The following is an 11,654-nucleotide window of genomic DNA, read 5'->3' as shown; positions in this document are numbered from 1 at the left end:
TAGCAATAGAATCTGAGTATGAAGGCGAGAGTTCCGGGAAGACTGTCCACCTCTCCGCTTCTGAGTCTCCAAGGACCTGGTCCCAGAATGGAGGGTGAGCCCCACGTGGTGGCCCGGGCCATGGACCAGGTCAGGGGGATGATTTCATCCTGGGCACGTGGGTAAAACTGTCTTTGAAGTCCCTTCCAGCTGTCACACTCCAGTTCCTCAGAAGCCCCCTGGGATAGCAGACTGTATGAAATATAAATCAATAGGTTAAGACCACACTTGTCTCCTGCCCAGTGAGGCCCTGTCACTCTGCCTACCTCTCTGTCTTTGGAGGATCGTCTCTGACTCGGGCAGACCGAGTGCTGACGGGAGGAAATCACTTTGTTCAGACAGAGGTAGAGCCAATCTTGCCTTCGTTGACAAGGCTCTGGTTTTCTCTTTAATCATCGCTGCCTCGTGGCTGCAAGCCGTCCCAGCTCGCCGACACCCTCCCCTTCTTGTTCCCTGCTCTAATCATCAGGGAAAAACAGATACTTGATCAGCTAGTCCCTTGGGAACCATGCCTGGGAAGTTCTGCTCCTGATGAGGGAGGACCAGAGGGGTGGACATGGCCAGTGTGGTAACCCCAAATTAAGGAGGCTAAGGACTTCTACTAGAACCAAGCGTGCCCAGGTTCACCTCCCAGGGTTCCCATGACAACGGGACTGTTAGGTGTTGGTAATATGGACTGGCAGTGAATGAAATGGATTTTGTTGTTCATGAGAATCCAGCCACTAGCAGAGTAATTGCAAACCAATGTGTCTCCTCCTGGGTTGTATGGCCTGCTTCCCTTCTTCCCTCCCTCCCTCCCTCCCTCCCTCCCTCCCTTCCTTCCTTCCTTCCTTCCCTCTCTCCCTTCTTCCTTTCTCCATTCCTCCCTCTTCTCTTTCTTTCTTTGTCTTATATGCATGGGCTTTGAAGATGATCTGAGAGCTTTGGAACACATTTTTTTCCCATTCTCTGAGCAGTTGTATTTTCTTCACTGCTTGGTCATGGGCCCCCTGTGTGTTGAGTAGTTTAACAAATAAAAGTGTCTGCTGGTGATTTATGGACCCCTCTAGCTGTCACCCTCACCTCCCAACCCCTGTCATCGCTCTGCAGTCCAGGACAGGGAATGACAGCACAGCCTCAGGGGCCGGCTTCTCTCTAGGTCAGCCACACCAGGCAGCTTTTTCCATGGGTTGCAGGGAATATATGGGCGCCTTGATGTGCACACGGCCCTGCCCTCAGAAGCTTGCCAGATGTGCTTCGCACTTGTTCGGTTTACTTTCTTCATTGTTGTGGCAAAATACCCCACAAAAGGATCATAGCAGAGGAAGGCTTTGTTTTAGTGCACAGCTGGAGGGGTCCAGTCCATCATGGTGGGGAAGGCACAGCAGCAAGAACATGAGGCAGCTGGTGGCATCTCATCCACTGGCAGGAAGCAGAGAAACGAGTGCTGATGCTCAGTCCACTCGCTCCTTTTTCCCTAATCCAGGGCCCAGTCCATGGCTTGGTACCACACACCTCATCATGATCTTCCCACATCAATTAACCCGGTATAGAAAATCCGCCATAGACACACCTGAAGACTTGTCTCCTAGGCGACTCTAGATCCTGTCCAGTTGATAGTGTTAATCACCGTGTGGATACTGGGACCAGAGCCTTGCTGAATATTTGGTCACAGTTTGGGATTCTCTGAGGCCGAGTTTAATGATTCCCACCGAGTGGCAGCAGGATTGGTTTGTCTCCAGAGTCATCCTAAAGGGAAGAAGGACATTTCCCAAGCAGAAGCAAGGCCCGTGTCTCAGAGTTGTGATACATTGCCATCAGGCAGTGTGGTTTGGGGGGGTCCCAGTGTGGTTTGGGTGGAAAGTGTCACCGCAATCCTCTCTCAGAACCTTGAAACCAGCTGATGTCTACATTTTTCCTTTCTGTTGACACCACAGGTCATCTTGATCCTGACGAAGTACTACCATGCAGACATGGGGAAGGTTCTGGAAAGTTCTCTGTGGCGGTAAGTCAGCCCGATGGGCTTTTCTTTTCCTATACCTGTGGGTCTTCGTCTCACAGTTTCCTTGCAGAGGCCAGAGTCCCACCTGGGCTCCTGCATCTTCAGCCCACTAGTGGGCCCCACGGCTAGAAAGACATAATGGAGATGTCAAAAGCGGATTAGGAGTTTCGTCAGCGGGACAAAGGGCCCTGGCAGACGGACAACTGTTTGGAAGGCTTCTTTCCTGGCTCTTTTCTGTCTGTTGTTTTCTTGGGGCTCTTTTTGCCTCCTCCGGGGAGGAGGAGGCTGGCAGCGTGAATCCAGGTCACTGCACAATATCGCTGGCTCTGCTCTGGACTCTCGAGGCAGCTCCCAAGCCCCCCAAAGCTCAGGCTGGCCTCATTGTTAGGGTAGTTTGCTTTCTATCCGGCTTAGCCAAAGAACTGTAAATAAATAACCCACCCAGGCGGGTATCTCTTTATCCGTGAAACATGAATTGGGACCAAAGACATCAGACCATCTTTGATGTCTGAGAGGGGTGGAGGGAGGAGGAGGCTGCAGAGACCATTTTGGCCATTATCATCATCAGTTCTGGTCGGGGCGTGAGGACCTCTCGGGCTTCGGGTGGGATCTTTTCTCCCACGGCAATTTACCACTGTAGTCCCTCTTGGTGTGGGATCATTTTGCCTTCTTTGTGTGTTTTTCCGGTAGTGATTAATTCATTTTAATTTGGGTTTGAAAAAGACCTGCCAGTTGGGACCGTTTGCTTGTTTGGGTTAGGGTCTGTATCCTAGGCTAGCCTAGAAACCCATCATGCAGTTTCTTGCCTCTGTGCCCAGCCTGCTGAGACCAGGCCTGCATCCCTGTGCCCGACTCCTCAGAAGGGCTTGCAGGAAGAGCCGCTTACACCTGCTTGCTGTGGGTCTCTGTTGAGCTTTGACTTTGCTTGTACCACAGGGCTCTGGCACCCTACTTGTCACCCCTCTGTGGCACGTTAGGAATGTGTTCCCATGGTGCTCCGGGTTGGGTTTTTTGCAATAACAGTGTTACCTGGGGTGAACTGCCCAGGTCACTGTGGTGCTAAAGCCCCTTGGGTTTTGTCACTGCCCTCCCCCCGCCCCACAGCCTTTCTGCACCAGCTCTCCCAGCCAGGAACTCACCTCTTCACACATCAGTCTGTTCCTGCAATGCTGGGAAAGGGGGTCAGGAACGGGCCACGTTCCTGTGTGGAGGGGAAGCTATCCTCATGTGATCCTGATGCTCTCAACGTGTCTTGCTGTTCTAGGGCTTGAGGAAGGGAATACTTCTGCAGAATAAATTAGGTGTTAAATTCCAGTGGTGGGACTGGTGAGGTGGCTCAGTGGGTAAAGGCATTTGCCACCAAGCCTGTCAATCTGAGCTCAACCTCTGGAACCACATAGTAGGAGCAGAACTTCTTAAGCTGTCCTCTGGCTTCCCGCACATGCATCAGAGCACATGTGTATACGTGTGTGCAATAATGAAAAATGCACAGACGGATGAACATAAGATTCTAGTAGCATCAGCTTCTCTGGGCAGTAGCACTAAAAGCTTCCCTTAGGGGTGTTACTTGGGGAGGGCAAGTGTGAGGGGCACCTTCCTGCCCAATGGAGTGTCTCCTTTTGCCGCCACAAGGATGGAGGGAGTCTCCTTTCTTCTTCTACATCCAATAAAAGTCCCCAGACTTTGGACGCCAGCAATCTAGTTACTCTGTTCCCGCCCCCTTGGATACCTTCCCTGGAAATTTCTGGAATGCTTGCTTCCTCCACTCTCAGCTTGGCTAAAGGTGCAGGCTGTGGAACTCTCTGGATCAGTGTCTGGTGTTTGGGTAGTGAGCTGCTTTCGTGGGGCAGTCAGGCTTTTGAAGGCACTTCCTGGGTGTAAGTCCTACTTTGGGACCTTATGGGGTGTGGAAGACAGAGAAGGCTACCTGTGGTCGGGACTCCTGAGTGACAGCTTCGAATTCTTCAGAAACAGATGGGGGATCCCAGAGGTCAAACCGCCCCTTTAGAGCTGTGGGCCAGGCAAACTTCCTTTACAGAACCTCTGTTTCTTATCTGTCTGTGGGGATGAAATGGAGGAGAGAGAGGCAGTGAGACGGAAGGAGGTGGCTCCCAAAACATCCCAAGGTTGGTACGTTGTTTAAATTTGGATTTTCCCCAAAGCAAAGCAACAGATTTAAAATTTTCCCATCCCTTTCTCATCACGGTCTCTCCACCCAGACGTTTCTCGGCTTGATTAAAAATGCATTCAGAAGGTCTAGTCATTTCCAGAAACTTCCCCCATCCCCTGAGCGGGTGCAGTGACTTTCTGTGTTTAGATTATGCTGGTTTTGTGCTGATGCGCCTTCACGGGCTGAACAGTCTGAGAAGACTGAAGCTCAAGTTTGCATTCCTTCCCTCTCTGCTCGTAAACCAGGCTTCCAGCTGCACATGGTTCTGAGGCCTGCACAGCCATTACTTTCCAAGCGAATCAGTTGATTCTGTCTTTGAGCTCCCATCCAGGGAGGACCCAGTGCTCCCAGTTCCCACCCGGGGAGGGTCTAAGTGCTCCCAGCTCCCAACTGGGGAGGGTCCAGTGCTCCCAGATCTCACCCGGGGAGGGTCCAGTGCTCCCACCTCCCACCTGGGGAGGACCCAGTGCTCCTAACTCCCACCTAGGGAGGACCCAGTGCTCCCAGCTCCCACCCGGGGAGGACCCAGTGCTCCCAGCTCCCACCCGGGGAGGGTCCAGTGCTCCCAGCTCCCACCCGGGGGGGACTCAGTGCTCCCAATTTCCACCTGGGGAGGGTCCAGTGCTCCCAGCTCCCACCTAGCGAGGGTCTAGTGCTCCCAGCTCCCACCTGGGGAGGACCCAGTGCTCCCAGCTCCCACCTGGGGAGGACCCAGTGCTCCCAGCTCCCACCTGGGGAGGACTCAGTGCTCCCAGCTCCCACCCAGGGAAGGTCCAGTGCTCCCAGCTCCCACCCAGGGAAGGTCCAGTGCTCCCAGCTCCCACCCAGGGAAGATCCAGTGCTCCCAGCTCCCACCCAGGGAAGGTCCAGTGATCACAGCACCAGTCTAAACTTTGCCAGTTTGTCAGTATCCCAGGATCTTCTTGATTCCCGGCGAGGAGCAGTTTCCATGCTATTCTGATTACATTTTCTCTTTGGAGTGTTGTCTGCTCTTACCTTGCTCCCACACTGGGACAGGGCAAGGAGCACCGGGAGGCTGAGAGCATGCCCGTGGGTCCTTCCCTGGGTGCTGCCTACCTGCTGTCTGCATTTGAGGCCTGTGAAATAGATGGTTCAGGTGCCAGTGTCTGGGGAGCATATATTAAATGGGATTATTAAAGACACACTTATTGAACACACCCCGAGCCTCCCGAGAATTCTCCTGTGTAATCACGATAAATACATTTTTAATGACAGGCCTGGTATTTACATTCTGGAAATGGCTCTGCGAAATCGAAGTTGAATGCATTTTTAATTGTTCTGTGTTTAATGGACCTCACGTCAGCAGCATCTCCCTCCCGGCTTCCTTGACCCATCATCAACATCTTCTGTATGTATTCTCCGCCAGTCTTGGGTCCTTTGATCAGTACAATGGGTTCGGAGAGACATTCCCACCTTAAGATGTGCTGACCAGCACCAGGGAATTGAAGTCACCTGTCTTCTCCTTTCCTGGACTCACAGGCCCTGGCCAAAGTCTCCTCACTCAAGCCAGAGTTGGTATATTCTGTCTATCCTTAAAGCTCAAGGCACAGTGGTTACTGTGCTGCTGGACCAAATGACCACACTGGGACACTTAAAACAGCAGCCATGGACTTTCATAGTCCTGGAGGTCAAAGGCTAAAACCATGATGTCACAGGGCAGTTCTTCCTCTGAAAACTAGGGAGGGGGCACCCATTCTGTCCCTGCCAGGCCCTAGTGACTTGAGTCACTGAGTCCTTACCTCTGTCTTCTGTGTGTGTTCATATGTATGTGTGTGCACATATGTACAGGTGCATATGCATGTGGGTACATACAGTGCAGTGCATATGTATGTGGATGTATATTGCGTGGTGCATATGTATGTAGGTCCACACAGTGCAGGTGCATATACATGTGGATGTATATTGCGCGGGTGCATATGTATGTAGGTACACACTGTGGGTACATATGTATGTAGGTCCACACAGTGCAGGTGCATATGCATGTGGATGTATATGTGCGCAGGTGCATATGTATGTAGGTACACACAGTGCAGGTGCATATGCATGTGGATGTATATGTGCACAGGTGCATATGTATGTAGGTACACACAGTGCAGGTGCATATGCATGTGGATGTATATGTGCACAGGTGCATATGTATGTAGGTACACACTGTGGGTGCATATGTATGTAGGTACACACTGTGGGTGCATATTATGTGGATATATATGTACACAGGTGCATATGTATGTAGGTACACACTGTGGGTGCATATTATGTGGATGTATATGTGCACAGGTACATATGTATGTGGATGTATATGTGCACAGGTGCATATGTATGTGGATGTATATGTGCACAGGTGCATATGTATGTAGGTACACACTGCACAGGTGCATATGTATATAGGTACACACTGCGCAGGTGCATATGTATATAGGTACACACTGCGCAGGTGCATATGTATATAGGTACACACTGCGCAGGTGCATATGTATATAGGTACACACTGCGCAGGTGCATATGTATATAGGTACACACTGCGCAGGTGCATATGTATATAGGTACACACTGTGAAGGTGTGTATGTATGTAGGTACACACTGTACAGGTGCGTATATAAGTAGGTAAATACTGCACAAGGTGCATATGTATGTGGCTGTGCACTATGAAGGTGCATATGTACGAAGCTACACACTGCCCACAGGTGCATATGCCCCCCACACATGTGCCTGTGGAAGCAGAGATCAACCTTCCATGCCATTCCTCTGGAGCCATTCACTATTTTGTTTTTCAGGCAGATCTCTCACTGATCTGGAGTTGGCCTAGAAGGCTAAGCTAGCTGATGAGCAAGCCAGGAACCCTCCTAGCTCCACCTCCCAGCTCTAGGGCTAGAAGTGTGCACCCCAATGCCTGCTTTTTCTCATGGGGTTCTGGGCACTGAACTCGGTTCTTCTGTTTGCACTGCTGGTGCTTTACTGACTGAGCTATTACTTCAGTCTTCTGCTTGCTTCTCTTGTCACATGACCTCCTTGCTGTGGGTTCCTTCTGAAGACACTGACTGCTGGGTTTAGTGCCTGGCCAGATGGTTCGGGATGTTATCTCAAGAATCTTAACTTAGCCACCTCTGTAAAGACTCCCCACCTCCTCAGTGATGCATGGAATTCACGACATGGGCATCTCTTTGCAGGAGCTACCATTCAGCCCAGAGCATGGTCCATCACTAAGCTCTGGGATGTCATCTATATTGGATTTCCTAAATGACCGTTGGCTCTTGCCCTGTCCTCTGTCCCTCATTCACATGCTTTTTGTCCCTCCTCATCCACTGCTAGATCCCTGCTGGGTACTCAAGGTCCAGGGACTTGAAAAACAGGCTGGTGCTGCTGCTGGATTCAGTCCTACCTCGAGGCTCACACCTGCCCTTTCCAACCCTCTGCCCAAACCTCTGGGGGCCCAGATGTCAGGGGTGGCAGGCAGAGTTGGAGCCACCACAGGGATGTGGGGACTTGGGCGCTTCTGGTCTCTGGAGGGCTTGTGTGATATTTGCACTCCCTTCCATAACAGAGCCATAGATTCATGAGCTAAGGAGAGGCAAAGGGAAGGGGAAGCGAAGAGAGACAGAACTCTGGCTGCCATCCACTCTGCCCTGTGGGAGAGTGTTGCTAGGCCTGTCCATGCTTCAGGACCCAACCCCATCCCCAGGCAAGGCACAGCAGCTAGTGTGGCGAGTGACTCCTGTAACAGAATAGATCACAGGACTCTGGGTGCTGAGTGCTAAAACTGGGCCAGCCCTATGGACAAATCTGTTCCCTGGAACCCTCTGGAGACCAGCCCCTCAGGAGGCCCTGCGCAGTACTGTGCTTGGGGTTCGTGTTTTCAGCCTTCCCAGCACTATTTTCCTCAGCCTTTGAAAGCATTAGATTTCCTAATGGCCTCCCACACAACTGTGGTTCTCTGAAGTACCCTGCATGCATGTTCTTTATGTGTGGTAGTCACATCCTTCAGACTCTAATGACCCAGTATTGGCCACCTGGGGGCGCTGTTTACCCCCAGTGAATGTGCCTGGTGTACAGAAACAGATTTGCTTCCCTGTCCAGGACTCAGGATCTGGATGAAATGCAGATTGGGATGCCAGGCTCCGAGGTGGGATCTTAGGCTGTATTCCAACAAGCTCTAGGAAAGACTGATGCTGCCCATTCATAGGACAACGTGGCTGGTGCTTCTGGAGCACCCGGGAGTCTGTAAGGATGAGCTGCTCACTGGTAAAATCTGGTCAAGCTACACTCTGTCCACCTCAGTGACTGTGTGTGCTGCCTGCTGTCTGGCATGCATCTAGAATTGTCCCTCAGTCCTGACTCTATCACCATTCAGTTCCGCTCACAGTCAACCCCCAAGGAACTGCCCTGCCACTCAATGTATAGCACCCCCATCCCCAAAGAGGAATTCTGTCACCTCTCTCATTGGCAGTTTTGTGTTCTTACTTATATTACCTCTGTCACTATTAGAATACAAGTCAGCTGAGCATGGAGATCTGTCAGGTCCATATGGTTGACTGCAGGATGCCACAATCAAACAGTGACTGGGCTAGGCATGTGTGTTGGGCCTGGGTGCATGAATGGGTGGACGGATGGATGAACTGATGAATGGGAGGTGATGGAGAGATGGTATGTAGATGTATGTGTGCATGTGTATGTGGCTATCTGGATAAAATGATAGCTGGGTAGGCGGATTGACGAATGGATAAGTAGATGGACAGACAGACAGATAAGTGGATGCATGAATGTGTGAATGAGTGACAGTGACAGTGTGGTTTTAGGAAACCACTGCCGGGATCTTGAAGACTCAGTGATGATGAGGTCACTCTAGGAGAAGCCAAGAGCACAGAGTTGTCGCTGATGCTGTCAAACAGGGAAAAGAGGCAGGGAGCATCCTGAGCCAGGAGAAAGCTGACCACAGCCCACCTTCCCACTCCTGCCCTCCATCCTGGGTTATGGCCTCTAGGAGCTACTCTGAGGGTGGCTGTTGGGCAAGGTAAGTTTGAATTAGGGCACGCTTCCAAGACCCAAAGGGCTCTGTACCAGAGCCACCCCTGGGCCATCCCACAGGTACATTTGACCTTGGCGCCCGCTGAAGGGGCAGCCAGGAAGAGCCTCTGCAGCTTCGGAGTGGACTGATCCAGGTTTCCACTCCGGATGGATGGCTTGGTTGGAGTCTGTCGTTTTTGCTGGGGGTGGAGAGCATTCCCTTTCTCGCGGCTTCTCTTTAATTATGGAATCTTTGACATATAGAGAAAAGTGCAGAATGCAGTGAAACACCAGCCTGGGGGCCGATGGCAGAGGTGGACTAGTGCACATTTAAATGCTCTCTCAGTTCCTCCCAGCCTGCCTCTATTGTACTTAGTCTGATGTCCTGTGGTCCTGGGGTCAAGGGATAGGAAGCTGGCATACTACCCCAAGTAGGGAGTGGAATTAGGGTGTCATTTTCATCCCAGGGAAACCCCACCAGCTCAGCCATTACACAGCTGCCAATTGTTTGCTCTCCACACTTAGAAAACAATAGATTCCAATAAAACCCACCCTTTGCCCTGCTGCTACACCCCCCTCTCTGCTCTCTACCTGGAAGATATCTCCATCTTGAGCTGGGGTGGACCATTCTGGTTTTCTTTATAGCTTACCTATAAAGCAGAACTTTAAACACATGCAGCAACTCATAAATCACAATTTATATCAGCTCAAGACAATGTGTGTGTCTCTCTGTAATCAGACATGCAACCACTGGGCTTGTTTCAAAAATTGGTATGAATGGCATTCTCCTGCTTTGGGCATTTGATTTATGTTCTCAACTTTGTTCTGGTAATTTCCCCATATTGCACGTGGATCCTCTCTAAGGTGTGCATTCTCCATCATGGGACAGTGATGTTGATGCCTAGGGCATTTGCTATTCCAGTCAGGGCAGCAGCGAGCCTGTGAGCCATAGTGAGCTCCGGGGCTGCCTCTCCAGGCAGGTACAGGGCAGCGTGCAGGGCTGGCTGTATTTCTTCTCTCTTCATCTTACCAGCTTGCTAGTGGAATGGCCAGCTCCTCCATATCTTGGATGTCATCAGACTTTGCCTGTATGTGCTCAGGGGCCACCGGACTGTGACTCAGTGTCCTCCAGAGGTGGCATGTGCCTTCTCATGGTCACATGCAGGCCTCCTCTGTGTGATGTAACTACACAGGCACTGCTGTCTCCCTCTGCTTTCGTTAAGGAATTTAACTCTTTCCTAACCCTTTCCTCTTCATCTCCAAGTCCCCACATGTCAAGATGCATTTTCCTAAATGTGCTCTAAACCCTCGTCCCTGGCCCTGGGGGCTTTTCTATATCCAATGCCCACAAAGATACTTTCTCCTAAGACTGTTTTGTCTTTCCCATAGTTTGGTCTCAACGCACCAGTCTTCTGATAGTGAGCCTGTGGTGGTGTGTCTCTTGGCAGTGTGCCAGTCTTACCTTAGATATCATTTTCCCAGCACTTGGCCGGCAGTGTGTTAGTTGCTTCAGGCAGGTCTCAGGGTCACTTGCAGCAGTGAGAGAGGGGCATTGGATCAAGCGTTGCCGTGGCAGGAGCAGTTCCAGGAGATTCGGCTATGCACATTAGCAAGCATGGGAGTGGGAAGGGAAGGGTGGAGCCTGTGCAAAGGACTCAGCATCTCTCTGCACACATCCTGCATTCCATGCAGTGGTCTCAGGCAACTTGCCACCTTCCTTCATTTCATAATCTTCTACTTTTAATTCATTTCATTAAAAAATTTTAACCGTCATTAATTTGTTTAATTTTCATTTCTATTTAGTTTTTACATATAAATGTTAATACTCAAGCTTTGTTATATTGTGCCTTTGTTCTGTTGATTAAATCCTGGGGTAGAATTCCCCAGAATACACTGTGGGAATCTGTTCTATCTTTTGCTTTCATGTTCCAAGAGAACTGGGGTTTGAGATTTTCGGATCTTGTCAATTTCCCTGTGACATCACTGAATTGGGATATCATTGGATTTAAAACTAGATTTGATTCTATCTTTCCATAATATCTCCCTCACACCTCGTTCTCAAAATTCACATGCTGCCCCTGAGCAACACGCAGTGTCTCTTGTTGTAGACTGTGTTAAGTCGTCGTGCTCTGTAAATGCCCAGTGGGAGGGATCAGAGCTTTGAGACCCAATGGTTGGACAAATGGCTCCCAACACTCCTCCCTATTAAGAAGGGTGAGTCCTCTGTGGAGACAGAGCCATGCAGTGTACATTCTGGCTTGTTTGTCTGAAGGGAGAGGTGGACAGAGCTGGAGGCAGGGTGTTTGACCTGCCCACGAGGCAGCTGTGACTTCCAGGGTATACAGTGTATTTCTCAGTGGCCTGGATGCCAGGACTGGCACTGCATACGAGTGATGATGGGTCCTTGTCAACAGGGAAAGCTGAGCAAGTGCAGCCACAGC

General features: G+C 50.7%; 1 protein-coding gene across 1 annotated transcript in view; it reads left to right on the top strand.

The window, feature by feature from the left end:
* The first annotated feature begins 1,961 nt into the window (after positions 1 to 1,961).
* LOC121459795 (VPS10 domain-containing receptor SorCS2) overlaps positions 1,962 to 11,654 on the top strand; it is a 220,149-nt gene continuing 210,456 nt past the window's right edge. The window contains exon 1 of the mRNA XM_041669802.1: positions 1,962 to 2,023. Within this exon, the coding sequence (XP_041525736.1) occupies positions 1,992 to 2,023 (32 nt within the window). The 5' untranslated portion in view covers positions 1,962 to 1,991. The remainder of the gene's footprint in view (positions 2,024 to 11,654) is intronic.

This window comes from Microtus oregoni, unplaced genomic scaffold, assembly GCF_018167655.1.
Source record: "Microtus oregoni isolate MIOR12 unplaced genomic scaffold, Mior012 000019F_ref0000042, whole genome shotgun sequence".
NCBI lineage: Eukaryota > Metazoa > Chordata > Mammalia > Rodentia > Cricetidae > Microtus > Microtus oregoni.
Note: the sequence above shows the minus strand (reverse complement) of the source record. Positions and strands in the feature narration are given on the sequence as shown.